Below are 23,410 nucleotides of genomic sequence, written 5' to 3'. Positions count from 1 at the left end.
TAATTCAATAGTGTGAGATACACTAGAAAATGCATACAGACATACAAAATGCACTTGCAGGTGAACTAAATATTTTTGTGATGTTTTAATGCAAAATGTGTTGAAATAAGCTATGAGAATAAACGTTAGAAAACATGAGTAGCTCTCTACCATTTTCATTTTGTAAAAGTAGCTCTTGGGGGGTGGGGTGGGGGGGGGGGTAAGGTTGAACACCCCTGCTATAGACTGATGTGGTGCTGTGTCAGCAACTTTTCACAAACAAGAAGGGGTGACTTAAAACATTACATGGTGTATGAGCACTATATTCCTGTGCGAAAAGTGGGTTTACCTAAGGTTTGTCCTAAATAATTTTTTTTTATAAAACTACGGTTTTCTAGAGGTAAAAAGAGACACACAGTATGAAGTGCATGTTTCTCTTAAGTTTGTGCTTAAAAATAATTGAGTGTTCCTGTCTTTTGGAAGAGATTACAGTTGCACCAGCCAGTAACCAGCTAGTTGCTCTTGGTAAAATGTGGGGCTAAAGCCTAGACATAATTGACCTTTTTTTTTTCTTTCATTTGAAAATAAAAGGACTGAACATGCACCTAGTATGAAAACCTGTTTTGTTGATGGGAAAAGAATTGCAGTTGTCCACCCAAAAATAGAACTATTCTATGTTTGGAAGGAATGCATGAAGAGTAAATGGAAATCTGAAAAATACCACAATAACCACAATGTTGCATACTAAATCTGAAATTAGTGGGTGGAGACTTTAGAAATTTTCATTTTTAGTTCTGAATAATAATGTAATGACTGTAATACTTGCTTAATCATATACTGTAAAAATATGAATTTGGCAGCCCTCATATATAGTGTATGTATGTTTCATGTCAAGCCCTTTCTTTCATTTCTTGACATTTAACATTAGAAAATATCTCAATCCTAAATTTAATTTAAAACAAAATCAATAAAGGTCATGTTTCCAGAAATACTAAAGTGTAATTTTTTTAATTGTCCATTACTTTTTATCAAAGTGTTGAGTAAAAAAAAAAATATTGCATTATACAGAGATGAGCATGAATAATGACAAACATCACATTTGGTGGTCCTTGAATTGAGAGAGGATCATATTACCTAGAACACCCTGCAATACACCTCTGCCTAAGTCTGGTACTTCCATTGGGTACTTCCTGATGCTTCCAGATTAGAGTGTAGCACCCTACAACCCCGAATTAGATAGAGAGAATGGTATTACTTACAGATCATAGGTGTGCTGTACAGTACGTAGATTTACTCTTCTGGCATGCAAGCCTCCACTTAAAATTATTCCATTTTTGACATAAGGAATGTACCTGCCATCAAACATTCAACAGAATACTTAATCTTTTATTATCAAGCAGACAGACTACCTAACTATATTTCCACAAAATATTTTGCACACACATATTACAGTATCAAAGATCTTTTGCTTCTGTAGTTGTTAGTGCCACTTCCTAATGGATCCAGTGTACTTCGAATTCCAGGCTCAGTAGTTTTCTGAATTGAATTTGATTTTCTTTCCAATGTTTGCATTGTTTTTCATCAGATACCCATATTTTCCTTCCATAAGCCAAAGACACATATGTTAGGTTATGTTATATGGAAATTGAGAATAAGCCCTGTGTGAATGGGCTCTGTAGTGAACTGGCATTATATCGGGGTTCCTGCCTTGGGATTAACTTTAATCAAACTAAACTCTGAATTAGCTGAAGCAGATATAGATAACGTTATGTCATTTTTATCTATTGTACATCACTTTTACTCAGTTTACTGGGACAGTGCTCATTCAACATAAAGGAGTCTTTCGGGAGAAGGAAAAACTGATTCACAGTGCAGCTTTCATCCTTGTTTAAAGTATTCAGTCTACACAACTAATGATATCTAATTTCAAAAGCCTCCCAAGGTTCAACTTTGAATAATGTCATCATATCATTTTTAATAAACCAATGGGAAAACGATTATGGCATACTACAGGGCTGACAATATGATATAAAGTATTTTATAAGGTACTCAATATCACTGTAGCTTAAGCAAGGCACTCATTCTTCCACTTCAGTATGACACATGTAATTGGAGTAACCAAGAAATATACAAATTTAATATACTGTAGAATAACTTCCATAGCAAGTATTAGCAAAAATACATTATAGTGCAGCAATAGCATAGTATATGTAAAGGCAGAATCAAAACTCGTGTTGGATGCTACTGAATAAACAAACTGCCATAACTGGTTAGTGGATTTGTTTTTACCTTTTAGAACACCTTTTATAGTGAACCTCATCCCAAAGTATTCCCCCAAAAATGTAGTAATGCAACTGAGATATAGATACAAATTGAGAATTTAGAAGTGGTAACATGAATTCTTTCAGTGTTTGTGGTGTTATATTTTGAATCTAGTTTGCTCAAATGTGTCTGATATTAAAATTACGCTTTCATAGTTTCATTTTTTAGAAACATTTTGTGTAAAACTCAGTTAGATGTAGCTTTGTATATACACTTTTTCATACAGTACAGACCCCAATCTTTAATTAATATATTAATGTAATAGATTTTTGAAATGTCTAATGGCTATATTTTTATTTTATTTTACCTGCTGGCCTAGCACTTTTGAGGTTTGCAGTATGTGTTTATGTCACATGAAACCTAAAAAATGTTATATATAATGAAGATGAATATATCTGTGTATTTTTTTTTATCACTGTCTGTGCTCATATTTATCAATGTCTTTGTTTTTTTTTTGTTTTTTTTTTTTATAAATAATAGCACTGGTGACAAATGGCGTTCACGTAGAAAGATGTTAACACCAACATTTCACTTTTCTATCTTGGCTGAGTTTCTGGAAGTCATGAATGAGCAGTCAGAAATATTAGTGGAAAAACTGAGAAAACAAGTGGGCAAAGAACCTTTTAACTGCTTCAATTACTTTACGCTTTGTGCTTTGGATATTATTTGTGGTAAGTAACTGAAAGTAAGTTTTGAATTCAGAATGCATTTTACTCTCCTTAAACAAGTATATGTTTATCACTTTTTTGGACTTCTTGCTTGCTGTAATATCAAGTTAAAAGTCCTAATTTATGCAATAAACATCTGAAAAAATCTAATTGTATGATTTTATTTCATTCTTGTTGGAGCAAAAGAGGCCCTTTGTACTGGGCATCTCCAGTCAGTGCGAGAACTGCATTCCATACAGGCAGGAAATAGGCCAGAGGCTAATTTCAATGAGATAACTTTGTCGATTTTATTACAGTGGTCCTCAAATGTGAGCTGAGCAGAACTAAAAAGGTGACGTGTGTACAATGTGATGAGTACAAGCATTAATATATGGCCTGCTCATAAGCTTTTTTACATTCTCATTGTTTTAACATAAGCTTCTTCTGGACACTCCAGTTTTGTGAAATCTGAACAAATAGCTGGCATACAAAAAACAAATCATTTAAAAAACCAGTACCAGAAATGTTTTATTGGTTCAAATAATCTCCAGGATTGTCTGGAATTCACCATTTCACCTCCTCATTATTTGCCTGTAAAGATCAGGAAACAAATCAATATTATAACAAATCTTACATAAAAGAGTTTTTTTTAACCTCTGTCCCAAGTCATACAGATATCCTCTTGTTCTGATTGAAAACTTACGTCAAATACGGCAATTTGGCTGAAGAATTTTGCTTCCCATTGTGCAAAGTTCTTCCATATAAACATTAAACATAATATTGTACTTTAATAGCCAATGTGTTTTGCCTTCCCCAGGGCAAACGGGAAAAAATATGAATGTTTTTGAATACAGTATATAATTACCGTAATTCCCAATAAGAAGGAATTATTCAAGAAGCATAAACTTATTTATTAATCAACGGAAAACCCAGTTACTGCTTATTCAAAGCAAATAACATACTGTTGTTCATGCTAAAACTGTTGTAAAATTAATCCAACTGCAAATATAGTAAATATAATTTTGGATGCCCAGGAGGATTTTTAAGATTATACTTAAAATAATGAGACAATACAGGTGCTGGTCATAAAATTAGAATATCATGACAAAGTTGATTTATTTCAGTAATTCCATTCAAAACGTGAAACTTGTATATTAAATTCATTCATTACACACAGACTGATGTATTTCAAATGTTTATTTCTTTTAATGTTGATGATTATAACTGACAACTAATGAAAGTCCCAAATTCAGTATCTCAGAAAATTAGAATATCAATTAAGACCAATGCAAAAAAAGGATTTTTAGAAATGCTGGCCAGCTGAAAGGTATGAACATGAAAAGTATGAGCATGTACACCACTCAATATTTAGTTGGGGCTCCTTTGGCCTGGATTACTGCAGCAATGCGGCGTGGCATGGAGTCGATCAGTCTGTGGCACTGCTCAGGTGTTATGAGAGCCCATGTTGCTCTGATAGTGGCCTTCAGCTCTTCTGAATTGTTGGGTCTGGCGTATTGCATCTTCCTCTTCACAATACCCCATAGATTTTCTATGGGGTTAAGGTCAGGCGAGTTTGCTGGCCAATCAAGAACAGGGATACCATGGTCCTTAAACCAGGTACTGGTAACTTTGGCACTGTGTGCAGGTGCCAGGTCCTGTTGGAAAATGAAATCTGCATCTCCATAAAGTTCATCAGCAGCAGGAAGCATGAAGTGCTCTAAAACTTCCTGGTAGACGGCTGCGTTGACCTTGGACCTCAGAAAACACAATGGACCAACACCAGCAGATGACATGGCACCCCAAACCATCACTGACTGTGGAAACTTTACACTGGACCTCACGCAACGTGGATTCTGTGCCTCTCCTCTCTTCCTCCAGACTCTGGGACCTTGATTTCCAAAGGAAATGCAAAATTCACTCAGCAGCAGTCCAGTCCTTTTTGTCTTTAGCCCAGGCGAGATGCTTCTGACGCTGTCTCTTGTTCAAGAGTGGCTTGACACAAAGAATGCGACAGCTGAAACCCATGTCTTGCATACGTCTGTGCGTGGTGGTTCTTGAAGCACTGACTCCAGCTGCAGTCCACTCTTTGTGAATCTCCCCCACATTTTTGAATGGGTTTTGTTTCACAATCCTCTCCAGGGTGCAGTTATCCCTATTGCTTGTACACTTTTTTCTACCACATCTTGTCCTTCCCTTCGCCTCTCTATTAATGTGCTTGGAAACAGAGCTCTGTGAACAGCCAGCCTCTTTAGCAATGACCTTTTGTGTCTTGCCCTCCTTGTGCAAGGTGTCAATGGTCATCTTTTGGACAACTGTCAAGTCAGCAGTCTTCCCCATGATTGTGTAGCCTACAGAACTAGACTGAGAGACCATTTAAAGGCTTTTGCAGGAGTTAATTAGCTGATTAGAGTGTGGCACCAGGTGTCTTCAATATTGAACCTTTTCACAATATTCTAATTTTCCGAGATACTGAATTTGGGACTTTCATTAGTTGTCAGTTATAATCATCAACATTAAAAGAAATAAACATTTGAAATACATCAGTCTGTGTGTAATGAATGAATGTAATATACAAGTTTCACTTTTTGAATGGAATTACTAAAATAAATCAACTTTGTCATGATATTCTAATTTTATGACCAGCACCTGTATATAATAATAATAATATAATAATTTAATACTAAAATTAAACCATAAAGCAATAAAAATTACCCAAAATTTGAGAGGTTCTATCATAGAACACTAGTCGACCCAAAAGGTACAAAATATGTGATAAATATTCACTATATTTTTTTTTTGTGTCAACATTTGATACATTCTTAATAGCATGATCAAGTCTGTGACATGTAGTGAATTTTAGCTTACTTTCAAAATGTCCATTGAGGAGAAAAATAAAAGACTCTGGGAAATGGCACAAACACTGCAAAATTTTATAATGCCTCCATATTTCAAAAAGAATGAATTTAAAAGAGAAGACGAACAGTTTTGGTAAATTTAACAGTTTAATGTGATTTTTGTTCACTGCTCTTAAACGCAAAATAAGTAAATTAAATGACTTCCTCCATAAATGTTTATGCTTTCACAGAAAAATAGCAAAGAATGTGGTGCTCCCTGACAGAAAATAGATTACTTCAGCCTTTGATAATTACTGTTTTGATAGAAATGCCTGATATTTAAAAAAAAATAAAATAAAAAACTGAGATTCCTTTTAGTGCCTTAAAGCCAAAATGCTAAAGTAGTAAAATCAAGAGTGGTCTCCTCTAGACTTTCTTTTATTCTCAGATATGGGGATGGATATTTGAGGAGTAAACCACAAGACAATGATTTTATTTTTATATTATGTACATTAAAGAACCATCAACAACAAATCAAATCAAATTAATAATATATTGAATAATTATTATAAAAATAAAATTGAGTAAATCAGACTCTGCAGCTGCATGAATAAAAAAGTTCCACTTCCGTTTAGTGGAAATAGCTCAACGGTTGATAGAAATCTGCATTTTGTTCCTAATACTTGTATGTAAAATTTGGTTGACCTAACTGAAAATGTACTCAAGTTATCATGTTTATATGCACACACACACTGACATAATTCCAAAAATGGTATTTTCAGACTCGGGTAGATTCATTAAAATCACGGAATCAAATTTTTGGTTGATTAAAATACTTTCCCTACAAGAAAGTAAATTGGACTCGGGGAGGTCTAAAACGTCAGTTTTCATCAAAATCTCAAGGTCGAATTTTTGGACAATTACAATACATTCCCTATACTTCGTATACAGATAGATAGATAGATAGATAGATAGATAGATAGAAGAAAGTAATTATAGATTGATTGCTTATTAAAAAAGTATTAAACATTTTTAGCTAGTCACTGTGGATCCACTATACCCACTGTACTTTTTCAGACAAAAACATAAAGCCATGTTTCATCTGATTCATACTAAATTGATTAGAGCTATCAAGGCCAAGACTGTTAGTTTTCACAGTAGTACTAACTGGCAGGCTGTGAGATGTATGAACTTAACATTTTGAACCAAAGGCTAAGTTTACACTGTAGATAAAGTTACTTAGTTCTATTTTCTTCTGTCATACATGATATATATTTCAAATTATAATTTTACAGAAGTGTGAGTAGCTAACAAACTACACAAATTCAGAATTTGCATTTATTTTCTTACAGAGACAGCAATGGGTAAAAGTGTATACTCACAGAGTAACTCGGATTCTGAATATGTTCATGCTATATATAGGTAAGTGAATCAAATATTGGTGTTGTTTATTCATTCAGGCTAATTTTTATTACTAATATCTGGATTATAATATGGCAACACTGAATGCCAAAAATGCAAAAAATCGGAAAGACTATACTTTCATTTGGGATGTGGCAATATAGTTAAAAATAACACAATGAAAAAATGTTGGACAGTAGATAGATAGATAGATAGATAGATAGATAGATACTTTATTAATGATAATTATCACAATATGCACTAAATCAGGGATCTCAGACTCCAGTCCTGGAGGGTCACAGTGGCTGCAGGTTTTCATTCTAACCCTTTTCTTAATTAGTGACCTATTTTTGCTGCTAATTAACTTCTTTTGAATTCATTTTAATTGACTTGTTTTTTTAAGATTTGTTCCCCGGAATGTCTTTATTGTTCCTCTGAATTGCTTCATTTCTTTCCTTAAACTGAAATGAAATGTGAAGTGAGTGAGCCAACGGAAGACCAACTAAGTCAGGTCCTCAAACTCCAACCAATTTCACTCTAACCAGTTGCTTAATTAGGCGCCAAGTCTTGTTGTTAAATAAACCCATTCTTTAATTCCATGGCTTGTTGTTGCTCTCATTGTGCAATAGCATACTTTTTTTCAAAACTGTTGATTTTTTTCTTTACTTTTCTAAGAGCACTGTTAAAATGTTTTAGGGACCCGAACAAATCAACATTCCTGAGACCTCCACCCTTTTTATTTTCAGATATTGTATGATGGTCTCAGTTTGCTGGTTATGTTTTGGTTCATTTTGTATCACATTATTGTTTGGCTGCTAATTAAGGAAAAAGAAACAATTATTGGGTCTGAACGTTCAAGAGCAAGTCAATTAAAATTAATTGAAAAGAAATTAATTAGCAGCAAAACAAGTCAATAATTAAGAAAAGGGTTAGAATGAAAACCTGTAGCCACTGCGGCCCTCCAGGACTGGAGTTTGAGATCCCTGCACTAAATGGTGTCTTATATACAGTATACTGTAAAGATGATTATCCAATTAAAATACAGTGAAAAATAACATACAAAATAATCACAATGTTCTGTCAAGGCTTGAGTTTAATAACATTATATTCTCAGAAACACATAATCCATTTCAGGGAAATCAGACCCTTCTGAGCAGCACTGGGCGCAAGACAGTTGGTAGTTAAGTAGAGGAATAATTAATCATTAAATAATATGAATTTGAACATTTAGTTGTTTCATTTATGAAACAAGCAGAGTGTCCAGTTTATGTAAAAGAGATTGGCATGGTTTTAAGCAAATGTAGTTTAAGACTACACAGTGGATAAAGTTGTATGTAGCATGGTTCACAAATCACCAACATAATCTTTGGAGTCCACTCCCCACTAATTCATTGTCAACTTACCAATAATTTAAAAGATGAAATCAAAGAAGTTACATGCTTGTGTAACCCCAATATTACACAATTCTTATTTTTATTTGTTGAAATGCTCTTTACAAAGGAACATAAAATCCATTGGAATAAACATGAACAGGGAACTATGTGGAGTAACCCAAGTTATTACTTAGCCACAGTAAAGCACCATGACTATTAGTTAAAAAAAGAGAAAAAAAAGCTGTAGTTAGTGTGTGTGTGTGTGTGTGTGTGTGTGTGTGTGTATGTGTATGCGTGTGTATATATATATATATATATATATATACTGTATATATATATATACTGTATATATATATATATATATATATATATAGAAAGAGAGACACCAAGGACACACAATGTCCAAAACACACACATTTATTGTACTGTTCCTTATTTACATAACACCATGCATAAATCAGCACAATACTCAGTCCCTTTTTACTTCTTTTCTTTATGCCATCTCCACTCCTCCAGTAGCAAGCTCCGTCCTCTGCCTCCCGACTCCGGCTCCTCTACTGGAGTGAGGTGGCTTCCTTTATACTGCACCCAGAAGTGCTCCAGGTGCTTCCCGATTAACTTCCGGCAGCACTTCCAGGTGTGGCGGAAGTGCTGCCTGTGAATCCAGCTCCTCTTCTGGTAGCACTTCCGCCACACCCGGAAGTGCAGACCATGTATCCAGAGCTGTCCAGGCTCCCCCTGGCGGTGGCAAAGGACCTCAACAGGTTTGAGCTTCTAAGCCCGAAGCCTGTGGCCCCAATGCCCTCTCATGTCCCGGGGTATGAATTGCCCTTCTCCTGGTCTCCTGCTGTTCCAGGCCTCCCAGTAGGGCACAATCCCCAGTCATCTTAATACATAATTTGCCTTCCTCCTCACTCACTCACTCACGTCCGTCCGAAGCCGAATGCGCAGTCGCCTTCTGCGCAGCTGCCCGAAAAACCTTACGAGACCGACATCCAACCCCAACATCACGGCAGGCGGCGGATTTACGGCCGCAAAAATTCAAAGAGAAAGGCGACTTTGATTAAAGCTCTAGAGGCCTGAAGGTGATTTCAACTACAGCTCGAGGCCTAATTACGCATTCTGATTCAATTACGCATTCATTCAATACACCTATATCAGGTTTGTGGTGCTTATACTTATTACTATTCCATATTGTACTGGAACATTCATCATTCAATATTATACTATAGGCCTGGAAAATTCATCAACTAACAGTACAAGCCTGTACAGTAATGAGTAAAGCGGACTACAATCATTACAAAACAACTTCTTCGTTACTTATCATTTGTTCTTCATACACTGCTGACACAAACTCATGCCCGTTTCATCTTACATTGTCGAAATGGGCTCTTTGTCTAGTCCATCATAATATATATACACATAGTACCAGTCAAAAAGAGCACCTCTGTTTTTTCAGTTTTTATGGGAATCCAGATAGTTTATTGTCTTAATATTTCATGAAATCAAGACATAGAAAAATTAACAATGGAAAATAAAAAAAATAAGTCAAGGAATCTTTAAGTGTGAAAGATTTTCTTCAGATTTTTGATTCATCAAAGCCAAACTGTGGTAACCCTTTTGGTTCAGAATGCCAGTCACTCTGTGCAAGTCATTAACTCTGCAAAAGAACCCCAGACCATCATAATTCCTCCTCCATGTTTGACAGTTGGTGTCACACACTGAAGAACCATCCTTTCACCAGCTTGACTGTGTACACACAACCCTGTATGATGAACTGAAGATTTCAAATTTTGATTTTTGATTTGGATTTTTGATCTTGCAGTCTGCAGTAGTCCACAGCCGGTATTTCAAGGCCCTTTTTTTGGCCTTTAAGGAATGGCTTTCTTACTGTCAATCGCCCTGTCAAACCTGCAGCACAAAGCCTTCTCTTCACAGTGGAAATTGAGACTTGCTTTTTTCGACCACTGTTAAGGTTTGCTTGAAGCTGTTATGCTGTGAGACACCTATCATATAAGCTGGTGACCCTGAGAAACTTGTCTTCTGATTGGGTTGTGACTTTGGGTCTACCAGACCTCTTCCTAACAGAGTTTCTTCCAGTCTTTGAATTATGTAGAACACCATTCTTACTGACACTTTGTTTTTTTTTTTTGTTTTGCAATTTCTCGAAATGAGGCCTATATATCTAAGGGTAATAATGCTCTGTCTCATTTCATTTAATTGCAATTTTCTTGCCATTATCACTGTAATTTACAAATTTGTGCAGTGTAATATTGTCCAAGTAGTACTTCAGAAGGTGTAGTAACACAGTCTGTTCCAACTCTGCTTTAAGACAGACAGAGGTTTTCAGGTAATCCATGAAAGTTGGGAAACCTGTGCAAATTGTTAGCTTCAACTTGCAAGGCTTAATTTACTTTAATTGCTGCAGAAAATCTATAGGTTGTAACCTATTAGTTGTTCCCTGAAGAAGACCTATTTGTAATTGTCGTGACTGCAGGAGCCCCAAAAGCACAAGTCTCAAAACACTTTCAAACATTGCCCACTAGAGGGGCAAAAACACAGTCAAAACCCCAACTAGACACCAAATAGGGCCATGAAAGATCTTTACAAAATTAAAGTTTTTATTTTAACAAAAGGCTATGCAAACACAAAGCTCTGAAGAGCTCAAATTAATTGCCAGAAAAGGCAAAACAATCACAGTAAGCAAAGTCCCAGTACAGAATCCAGAGGTGTAGTCAAAACTAGAGTAGTGGTTCAAAAATCATTAAACACAGTCCCAATACAAAATCCATAGATGTCGATGAGAAACGGCACAAGTTTCAAAATCCAAACTTTCAAAATCAAAAGTCAAAGCTAAACACAGGAAACACTTCACTCCCTAGCATGTTTGAAATGAACCACCAGGAACTATGGAAGGCCCTGCCATAAATAAGGTAGAGGGCTGTTATGGCAGTGATTGGTAGGTAGACCCACCCCTTGGGAAACCACAAAACACAAGGGACATAACCTAGGTCATTACCATTTACAATTGAACACAAAGAAAATAAATAAAAGAAACAAATAGTGTAAAATTAGACAAAGCAGATTAGAAACATGACTTTAAACCCCACCAGGGGGGAAATGCTAACTGAAACATTATTCTGAAACAATATTCTGATTTTTTTTTTTTTTTTTTTTTTTTTAAACCTCTGGCAGTTTACTGCTTACCGTTTCATCATTTTAGAGCATTCATTGCATTAGAACTGATTAAATTTGAAGAAAAATTGAGGTGTCCTAAAATTTTTGACATGTAGTGTATATATGTACTGTATATGTGTACAGTGATCCCTCGCTATATCACGCTTCGACTTTCGCGGCTTCACTCCATCGCAGATTTTAAATGTAAGCATATCTAAATATATATCACGGATTTTTTGCTGGTTCGCGGATTTCTGCGGACAATGGGTCTTTTAATTTATGGTACATGCTTCCTCAGTTGGTTTGCCCAGTTGATTTCATACAAGGGACGCTATTGGCAGATGGCTGAGAAGCTACCCAACCAGAGCACATATTATGTATTAAATAAAACTCCTCAGTGATATGCAATATGCTTCCCATGCAGTGCTTCGCATAATTGAAAGCCGAACAGCACGTATTGATTTTTGATTGTTTGCTTTTCTCTGTCTCTCTCTGACATTCTCTGCTCCTGACGGATGGGGTGTGAGCAGAGGGGCTGTTCACACACTGGCCTAGAGGATACGGACGCTCCTCTAAAAAATTCTGAAAGACTACCTTCACATTGCTCCCTTCCTTGCAGGTGCTTTGTCCGGCGGTGCTTCGCATATTCAAAAGCCCGAACAGCCCTATTGATTTTTGATTGTTTGCTTTTCTCTCTCTCTCTCTCTCTCTGACATTCTCTGCTCCTGACGCACACTCCTTTGAAGAGGAAGATATGTTTGCATTCTTTTAATTGTAAGACGGAACTGTCATCTCTGTCTTGTCATGGAGCACAGTTTAAACTTTCATTGAAAAAAATACCAAACTTATCCTTTAAGTTAAAATGGATTAACAATTATTGATATTTCACATTAGCTAATTTTCCATATCAGCTAAAATGTTTTTTAATGATGTTTGGAGTGCTTGACCAAATAAGAGGGTAGCTTTCCTATTGGAGAATGAAGCGAAGAACTTTTCTTTCCTTCCCTAACCTGTATATTCTGTTAGAAACCACACATAGCTTTCAGCATAATTTAAAACTTGGCTGCTATGGTGTCAGAGAGAAAAAAGAAAATCAACGATTTGCAGAACGCAACAGTGTATTGTTGTTATATTAATATATCGGTTTTGCCCAGACACAACCTGTATTAAAATCAAACCTCACCTCATAACCACATTTTGTGTGGGTAACAGATTGGTACCCACAGGAACTTGATAAGGTGCCGGATTCTACACTTCAGAGCAAGACTTACCCACCCACCTGTGTAGCCATTGTGTGTTCCAAAGCCCACTCTTCAGCCCTCTCCATCTTCTCCATAGTGTTTTCCCAACTCCAAGTCCCTCTAATGCGTCTATCACATGCATTACAAATCATTGTCAATTACATAATATCTCTTTATCCCTTTGCATCAACTGTCATAAATACTGTATACTGTATATATATGTTGTGGTATTCTTTGATTGACTGGCATTTCATCCATGCACGATAAACTTTTTGTGCTGGGAATTAAAGTCAACTCCCCACAACCCTCTATTGGACTTATCAGAAGAATTGATAAATATATTTTGGTCACAGAACCTCATCAGTAGACATACAATTGAAAGATTATATATATTTTTAAGAGTTAAAATCTTGTTATTGTCTCCTGTTCTTTTAATAGGATAAGTGATATTATACATAAAAGACAGAAAATGCCATGGTTTTGGCCTGATTTTGCCTTTTATCTGTTTGGTGAAGGAAGGGAACACGATAAATGCCTAAAAATTCTACATTCCTTCACTTTAGATGTAAGTAGTAATTTTTTTAACATGGATTTCACAAACTGCTACTGATTATTACATATTTTCTATATAAGAAGTGTCATGGTTAGCATGAATTCTTCAACTACTGGAATTTATTTTTAATTTTAATAGTCTTGTTCTACTTTTCCAGTAGCACCAGGAATCACAGGGAGGCAGGGTGGTCTGGTATCAGGTGATTAACTATTACAGACAAGCACTCACATTAAGGGATTGCTTGTATATTAGTTAAAAAATTCTCTGTTACTTGTGTATGTGATTTATATTTTGTAATTTTTTCATATTTTTGTCTTTTTCATTATTACATAAATGTAAATATTGTAACAAGTTATCTGTAATTGTAGTGCATCTATAAATACACATGCATTACATTAATTGATGAATATTCATTCTTGAGTTTCCCTTTTAATTTTGGCTTCATGGAAAATATCCTGGGATGACATAGATAAAGCAAATCCTGACAAATAATTAAGATTCAGTTCTCCTTCAGTGGTGTACAGGACAACAACATTTATTTATGTAGCATATTTTTATACAAACAACGTGGCTCAAAGTGTTTTACAAAATGAATAAAAGGAAGTTAATATAAATCATAAACAAACAAGAATAGACAATAATATTAGGCAGTATGTAGCAAAGAAAAAGGTAAAGTCAAATGGCCAGGAGGACAGAAAAAAATAAACCAAAAAAAAAATTCCAGTTAGGCTGGAGAGAAAAAAATCTACAGGGGTTCCAAGGTCAAAAGACCACCCAGTCCCCACTGAGCATTCTACCTAACATAGATGTTCTAAATCAGTCCTTGTGGTTTTTAGGCTTCACGTGGAAGAAATTGAAGATGATATTGGTCATGTGGACATCGGGAACATCTGCCATTCAATCCATAAATTCAGGGGGCAGAATGGTACTTTGATCAGATGGTGGTGGTGCAGATTGCAACCACAGAAGAACGGGAGAAAACAGCAGAGAATAGTACAGATTAGTGGGGAATTGTCGAACCCAGAGGAAAATGATAATTTAGTGGCCATTTAGACTAGTAGGGATATAATTAAAATGTAGTTATGCAAAAGCCCTTTTAAAATATTGGGTTTTTAGCAGTTTTTTAAATTGTTCTAGAATATTAGCCTGGCAAATGTCTATTGGTAAAGTGTTCCAGATTTTAGGTGCATAACCACAAAAAGCCGCCTCACCACTTCTTTTTAGGTTGGCTTTTGGAATTATAAACAGACCTTCACTTGAAGATCCGAGGTTACGACTTGGAGTATAAGGGGACAAACATTCCAAAATATAGGACTGGTTGAGATTACTTAAGGCTTTGTAAACCATTAGTAGTATTTTAAAGTCAATTCTAAGTGACACAGGTAACCAATTTATCAATACTAAGACTGGTGAAATGTGCTCAGATTTTCTTTTTCTAGTTAAGATTCATGCTGCTGCATTCTGCACTAACTGTAACCGATTGATGTCTTTCTTAGGTAATCCTGTAAGGAGTTCAATGCAGTAATCTAGTCAACTGTAAACAAAAGTATGAATTTTTCAGCATCTTATAAAGTTTTTAGAGGTGTAACTTTTGCTATATTCCTTAAGTGAAAAAATGCAGTGCTAGTAATCTGATTAATATGTGATTTAAAACTTAGCTCAGAGTCAATAGTTACCCCTAAATTCTTTACCTCCAACTTGACTTTTAAACCTAAGGGATCAATTTCATTTCTAATAGCCTCACTATATCGATTTTTGCTATTCACTAAGGTTTCTGTTTTCTCCTTATTTAGTTTGAGAAAGTTGTTGCTTATCCTTTTGGAAATACAAGTAAAACACATTTTCATAGAGCCAAGAGCATCAGGGTCATCATGGGCTATCGATAAATACAGTCATCTGCATAGCTGTGGTAGCTCTCCTTGTGCTTTGTGGTAATCTTACCTAATGGTAGCATGTAGATTGAAGTAGACCAAGAACAGATCCTTGCAGTACACCATATAAAATGTCATGAGTCTCTGAAGTTCAATCACCACAACTAACAAAGAATTTTCTACCCATTAAGTAAGACTGAAACCAATTTCTGACATTGCCGGGAGAGGCCCACCCATTGACTGACATTAACCCGCAAGTCATTTACTACTTTAACCAGTGCAGCTTCTGCAATGTGATTTATTCTAAAATCTGACTGGAATTTGTTAAGAATAGAATGTTTATTCAAGTAATCATTTAGTTGTGCAATGACTGCCTTTTCTAGAATTTTACTTTAAAAAGGCATGTTGGATATTGGTCTAAAATTGTCAAAAACACAAGAGTCGAAATTGTTATTCTTGAGCAGTGGACTGATAACTGCAGTATTAAGACTATCAGGAAAGACCCCCATATCTAATGATGAGTTCATTATGTCAAGTACACTATCAAAATTAGCGCAACAGAGACTTCCTTGAAAAAGCCTGTTGACATTGGGTCAAGGATGCAAGTGGAGGGTTTCAGTTGAGAAATTATCCTTGGTACTTTGGGTAGATCCATTCTGGTGAAATAATTTAACTTGCTTAAAATGGAATACTGTGCTTCAGTCGGATGAACTTTGGGGAGATGTATTATATTATTTTTAATGTCATAAATTTTGTGTTTAAAAAATATAGCGAAAGCCTCACAGGTTTTGCTAGTAGTTTTTAGGAGGCATTCCATTGAGTGAGCTAGGTTTAGAAGATGATCAGTAGTTGAGAATAAAACTCTTGGATTGCCAGCATCATCATTTATAATTTTAGAGAAATAGCACTGGCTCTCAAGGCAGATTACATTGTTATATTCAGTTATTTTAGCCTTCAATATTTCATAATGAACTATCAGTTTAGTTTTTCTCCATTTAGCTCAGCTTTCCAATATGTTCTCTTTAAATCCGACACTCTTTGGGTTTTCCTGCGTATACCGGTAATTTTGCTGGAGGATTTCTTAACTGTCATTTCAGAGGCGACTATGTCAATTTTAGCTCTCACCTTAGCATATAACTGTTCCACCTTGCTATTAACATTGTTAGCGTTGTTGTGGTAATTACTGTATATGGACTGATTGTTTAGAATATTAGCAAACTTTGAAGCTGCACATGTTTCAAAGTAGCATTTTTATCAATATGCTTCTCATTACTTGTAGTTATCAGTATTGCTATATTAACAATATGAAAAAGTGGTCTGATATACCAATATCCACGACCTGCCTCATTTCAACTTTTAATCCTTTAGCAATGACCAAATCCAGTGTGTGTCCTCCCTTATGTGTGGGCTGGTTGATGTGCTGTCTGAGATTAAATGAGTGCAGGAGGTTCATGAAATTTCTTGCTTTTGGGTCAAACTGGTTATCAACATTAAAGTTAAAATCACCAACAATCAGTATCTATAACAATAACTAACTATGACAGGTTCCAAAGTCTGAGAATTCCTCAATGAAGGATGCATTATATTTAAGAGGTCTACAAATGGACAATACGAGTAACTGGGACACACCTTGAATCACAATGGCAAGATATTGAAAAGACACAAATGTATCAAACTTGACATCTTTACACTTTAATTGACTCGAGGAAATATTTGCTAGATTGTTGCCTTTCTTGTTTTGAAGAACCACATGAGTAAAGCTGTAAATCAGAGGTGCAGTTTCAAATTCTCCAAAAACAGTTTTCACCAAAAGAACCTTTAACCACTTTTTGAATGATCAGTGCACATATAATAAACTTACACAGCAAATATAGTATATATTTTTTTTTTTTTTTGCATTATGTAGGACAAACAGGAGGTTCAGGGAAACAAATGTAGTGAGTGGCAGAGATCTTTTACTCTTTTCTTCAAGGAGTCAGCAACACCATAGACAAGAGGCTTTTAGTAGCGACAGTACACAATATCTACATTATTCTTTCACTACATTATGAGGACTAAGGAAGATTCAAAACTACAAAACAAAACCTGAGTCACGGCAGTTATTTTGTTTCCTAAGAAATTTTGTTTTTGTTAGTTGTTTAAGCACCAAGTGATGTGCTTAGATAGTACAGAAACCTTAATTTTGAGTAGCAGAAATAAAAGTCAAAGTAACAATCACAGACATAAAAATTGATCTCTAAAATGTTTGGATGGCCTTAATCCGACAACTACTCACAGGTACCACGATCAAGCATAAGCAAGATGTATCATAATCAGCATTGCTTTGAGAAATAAAAAATGTTGAATACAAAATGTAAGCATAAACAGTAAAATAATACAATTTAATACATGTCTCTCACTAAGATCTTTCATTTGTTTGAGTTACAATTAAAACCCTTTACTGTGCTTGCCACCTTCTTTTAAAGTGTAGTCATGCCAGTGTCCTGAGCTGCACAGGTGTATGCCAGGTCACCTGACAATATGTCATATCCACAGCAACTAAATTGCACAACAAACTGAAAAGCACAGGGAACTACAAAATATCTAAAGAATAAATACAAATTAATAATACATTGAAGCAAGTATCAACCACACATTTTTCATTTCTCATCACCATGAATATTAGAACCTGTGATCTTGTTTTGTAATATAATTCAGGTTAAATACAAATGTGTAGAATTATTGCTGCCAGAGAGAACAAAGTACAATAAAGATGAAGAAAGAAGGGAGTATTTCTGGTGTGTGGCACCAAAGATGACAATTCAGACTTCAGCTGAATTCTACGACAGATATGTTAAAATGCTTGCTCAGTGTAATTCAGCAAGTCATTGTTGGGAACTGAACAAGCCACTTCAGTTGCTAGCATAGAAATTCCTATCAAAGTTGTACCCTATTTTTTTAGTGCAAATATTGGTTTCATATTCATAATACAATCATTTAAAAGTTATATAAATAGTATTTAATTTATATTTATACAGATTAAAAATCATGCTAATATTTCTTTCAGGTCATAGCTGAGAAGGCAGGAAATATTGCATATACTGATATTGACAGCAAAGACTCCAAAAAGAAAAGGAGAGCTTTTCTTGATATGCTTCTTAATGCAACTGATGAGAATGGAGAACGACTAAGTAATGAAGACATCCGAGAGGAGGTGGACACTTTCATGTTTGAGGTGAACTGATTGGTAATCTTTATTTTGCATTTAGATGTTGGGTTTCTTGTATTTTTTCTAAACAAATGTGCAATTATCAGAGCACATTTAAGACAAAAGAAAAGCCTAATTAATTGTTAATGCTATAATTTTTTTAATCTCCATTTTTTTATTTTTTGTGCTCTCCAGTCAATATTTTGAATATTTCTCTTCTGGCCTTGTGAGCTAATGGGATGTTCCTACTAATGAATATGAGTACTCATTCTGTAGTTGTTAACGTAAGACTCAATCTTGTAGTGATTACTTATTTTTTTTCAGTTTTTATTATTTTAAATTTCTGAACTGACTATTTATTGAAGATTTTGCACTGCACTATTTGAATCACTGTTGGTTTTACTTTATTTTAATAAAAGCACCGAGCACCTTTTTACACCTACCTCTTACCATAAATGTGTGTCCTCATTTGCCCGAATCATCCCTTGGTTACGTTACAGGCGATGCAGGTTCAAGTGACTCCCAAAAACTCATGTGGAAGCCTGGAGCCAACCTGCACCGTCACAAGTCCTTCCATACTTTTTTCAAAATAAAAGATGAAAGGATAAGACACTTAAAAAACACTTCATTTTTTATTCGTTTATTTATTGAAACAATTGTTAAGAAACAAAAAAAACAGCATATCCAAAGTAAAAGATTAATGCTTGATGGCTTGATAAATTCCAAAAAGACATTTTAAATTTAAATCAAACTGATAGTTTCCACATCCTTTCCAACTGTCTATTATTTAAACATTCTTCATTTTTACCTACTCAATATAGGGTTTTCTTCAATAGTGTCTGTATTAAGAAGCATTATTTTCCTAGTACAGATCAATACTTTTTTATGTGAATATACACAAATAAAAGTATTTTATTTGGGTTAGCTAAATCTATATATAAATATAAAATTGAGAACCTATGTCTTTTAATACCATATACGAGGAGGTGCCCAAAAATAACCGCAATCGGAAAAAACATTGTTTTAATAATTTCTACTTATGAATGAATGCACTTGGCCCAGCGGTTTTCCCACTGGTGGAAATATTTTTGGAATTGCTGAAGAGGAATGTTGTCCAATACCTGCAGTGATTTTTCTTTGACTTCCTCCATGGTACAAAAACAATTTTCTTTGAGTTGTTTTTTCATATGTGGGAACAAGAAAAAGTTGCACAGAGCAAGATCAGGTGAGTAGGAAAGGTGGCAAGAACTTCAAAACACACAAGTCAATTCAAAAATCTATTCAATATCCCGACAACAATCTTTGTAAATTGCATTGCAAACTTTTTCCAAGATTTTCGTAATTCCTAATTTGTGGAAGGTCAGCCAGATCTTGGTTGGTCTACAAGTGACATTTCCCCTCGTTTGAAACACGAAAACCACTCGTAGACCTGTGTTTTACTTCAAGCTTCCTCTTTAAAAGCAGTTTCAAGAATCACTACAGTTCCAGCACCTGTTTTCCCTAAGAGAAAACAATCTTTAACGCAGGCACGCTTCTTTTTGATCACCCATCACAAAAATCACAGAACACATTTAATAAACACCAAGAAAAACCAACATGGAATGCCTCATGAATAATACACAGCAGCGCCACGTGGCAGACTGCCACAGAATACTGCAAGTGTGCTACACCTAGTGGTGAAATTTGCAACTAAGTCTAGATTGTGTGGCAGGTACAGATTCCGGTTATTTTTGGGTACCCCCTCGTATAGCATACATTATAGTGAAGCTCTGAATATTGATTGTATTTACTACATAGTTCTGTATCAAGCATTAACAGAATTTCACTTTAATACTTGTGTGCAGAATCAGCTTTTAGATCTTCTTCTCCATGTTTTTCAAATTACAATCAGAGTAGTTTGCACTTGGTATAAATATTTCTATTAAAATGTGAGAAAATTAAATTAGGCAGACCCTGTTAGAACTCTAGTGTTAAATTACTTACCAAAGTACTCTTATACATATTGTAAACAGTTATAAACACATTTTATCAGTCTTCTACATGGGTCAAGTTTGTATAATTCTGTCACTTCTTAGGTAAATAATGCAGGTCATTCTAAGATCCAATTTCAATATAGGCACAATAGGAAATGTGCTTTTAATATAATCTGTTTTCTTATTCCATCAACCCACCCATTAATTAGGTAAACCCGCTTTTCTAACATGGTCATGGGTAGCCATGGAATGCGTGGAGAGAGATTGGTTTCTTATGAAAGTTAGAAAAATTGCATGTAAACCCCTTGAATTTCTCTGTTTTAGTGATTAAAATATGGTAGTAGATTATTTTTCATGTTTAAATAACCTAAACATTCTTGCTGCATTTTATTAATCAAACAAGAATTATAGAAGAAGGTTATATGTATTTATATGCAGACAGAGAAGAACAAAGGAAAATATAAATATAAGTTGGTTTGGTTTACTCTGCTATCCTCTTTCACAAGCTGATAACTTCTATTTTCCCGTCTTCATTTTTCTTTAAAGAATTGCTCAAAAACATCACTAACTTTAAAAATGTGTTTTTGTTTTTTTTTTAAAGATTTCTTGTCAGTTGACCAGTTAATTGGCTAAAAATCTCTGTTTCTCAGTGCCTGCATACTTGCATGTATCTGGTACTTGCTCAATGTATATGGCATGTTGAAGCTGCTGTGCAGCTACAAGATTAATAAAAGTATTAGTCTCAGAGCCAAAAGTACAGAGTAGCAGTGATATTTAGTCTTTGGTCTAGTTCTTCTTGTTTTAATGAATGAAGGTGTTATTTTGCCCTGTAGTCTTCAGGGCCACTTGACAAACTGCACTGGCACATTTGGAAGAAGTGTGTAGTCTTGTTTCCTTCCAGGTTTTGGTTGCACCTTCTACTGTACTGTAGTTGCAGTCTTTGAAGTTTCTTCAGTGAGGCCAACAAGACGCTTTTACATACAGTCCCTCCTACTTTGCACCTTGCTGTCCTTTAGTGAAGCTGGACTCTATGCAGCACCCATGTCCAATTATATTACAAGCTGTATTCCACAGTGAGGTCCGGCACTAGGTTACACCCTCTTTGCCTTCCTGCACCACTTTGATTGTTTTTTTATTTATGTGAACCAGTATACAGTACATTTCTATAGCAATTGATAGGTTTCATGTGTTTTTTTATGATTGTTTTGTTATGTTATAAATTCATTATGAAAAAAACTGTAAATTACTCAAACACCCCACTATATTTATCTATGCAGTATATTTTGTATAAACCTATGACACACATGTGATCATCTGATGCAGGTATTCTCAGTATTCCAAAGGCTTTATTGTATTGTACTTGGTGAAAGCTTATTTAGACCTGTGATGTGTAGTCTGTTTATTTGTCTTTAAAGCAACTTTTCAAACCTTATCTCAGATTCCACCATTGTTTTTTTCCCTTATTTGTTTGCTCTTACTCTGCTTAAATTTAATATGTACCTGTTATTCCAGGAATACCTTGAAAACATTGATTTAAGTACTTGATGTTTCACTGGTTTTGTGGAGTTTGAATTTTAATTATAAAACATTAAGGTTTTTAGGCTGCTTGGCGACTTCCTGATACAGTAATCCCTCCTCCATCGCGGAGGTTGCGTTCCAGAGCCACCCGCGAAATAAGAAAATCCACGAAGTAACAACCATATGTTTATATGGTTATTTTTATATTGTCATGCTTGGGTCACAGATTTGCGCAGAAACACAGGAGGTTGTAGAGAGACAGGAACGTTATTCAAACACTGCAAACAAACATTTGTCTCTTTTTCAAAAGTTTAAACTGTGCTCCATGACAAGACAGAGATGACAGTTCTGTCTCACAATTAAAAGAATGCAAACATATCTTCCTCTTCAAAGGAGTGCGCATCAGGAGCACAGACTGTCAGAAACAGAGAGGAAAGCAAACAAATCAATAGGGCTGTTTGGTTTTTAAGTATGCGAAGCACCGCCGGTACAAAGCTGTTGAAGGCGGCAGCTCACACCCCCTCCGTCAGGAGCAGGGAGAGAGAGACAGAGAGAGAGACAGAGAAAAACAAACAGTCAAAAATCAATACGTGCCCTTTGAGCTTTTAAGTATGCGAAGCACCGTGCAGCATGTCGCTTCACGAAGCAGCTGCACACAGAAGGTAGCAACGTGAAGATAATCTTTCAGCATTTTTAGACGAGCGTCCGTATCGTCTAGGTGTGCGAACAGCCACCCTGCTCACACCCCCTACGTTAGGATCAGATAAAGTCAGCGCGAGAGAGAGAAAAGTAAGTAAGTAAGCTTCTCAGCCATCTGCCAATAACGTCCCTTGTATGAAATCAACTGGGCAAACCAACTGAGGAAGCATGTACTAGAAATTAAAAGACCCATTGCCCTCAGAAATCCGCGAACCAGCAAAAAATCTGCGATATATATTTAAATATGCTTACATATAAAATCCGCGATAGAGTGAAGCCGCGAAAGGCGAAGCGCGATATAGCGAGGGATCACTGTAGTTGCATCTGCTCCATAGTAAGGTATTTCACAAAGCTGACAGCCCATTGTCAGATAACAGGCTGACTGCTAAGGAATAACACCCAGCATGCTGGAAGCTGTGTTGTGTGATGGTGAATGTGCTGATAGTCACATACACCACTGTATTACAGAACCAATCATATTCAATGCCAGTACTTTGCTATGTAAAGAGTAACTTCTATAACTTGTAAGGAAACAAAGTGAAAGCGAGTCTTTTGGTGCAAGCTGCTGTATGAAGGGCTCCCTCTTCAAAGAGTAATAAACATTTCTGTAATGAAACGTCCTCCTGCCTTGTTTC

The 23,410-nt window shown here is 35.5% G+C and overlaps 1 protein-coding gene across 1 annotated transcript in view; it reads left to right on the top strand.

The window, feature by feature from the left end:
- Positions 1-23,410, top strand: part of LOC114651960 (cytochrome P450 4V2) — an 83,986-nt gene that overhangs the window by 30,988 nt on the left and 29,588 nt on the right. Inside the window, exons 4-7 of the mRNA XM_028802088.2 lie at positions 2,782-2,972; positions 7,135-7,204; positions 13,413-13,539; positions 18,445-18,612. Coding sequence (XP_028657921.2) covers positions 2,782-2,972; positions 7,135-7,204; positions 13,413-13,539; positions 18,445-18,612 — 556 coding nt within the window. The remainder of the gene's footprint in view (positions 1-2,781; positions 2,973-7,134; positions 7,205-13,412; positions 13,540-18,444; positions 18,613-23,410) is intronic.

The sequence above is a fragment of the Erpetoichthys calabaricus genome, chromosome 5 (genome assembly GCF_900747795.2).
Source record: "Erpetoichthys calabaricus chromosome 5, fErpCal1.3, whole genome shotgun sequence".
NCBI lineage: Eukaryota > Metazoa > Chordata > Cladistia > Polypteriformes > Polypteridae > Erpetoichthys > Erpetoichthys calabaricus.
This window is presented reverse-complemented; position numbering and strand designations above follow the sequence as displayed.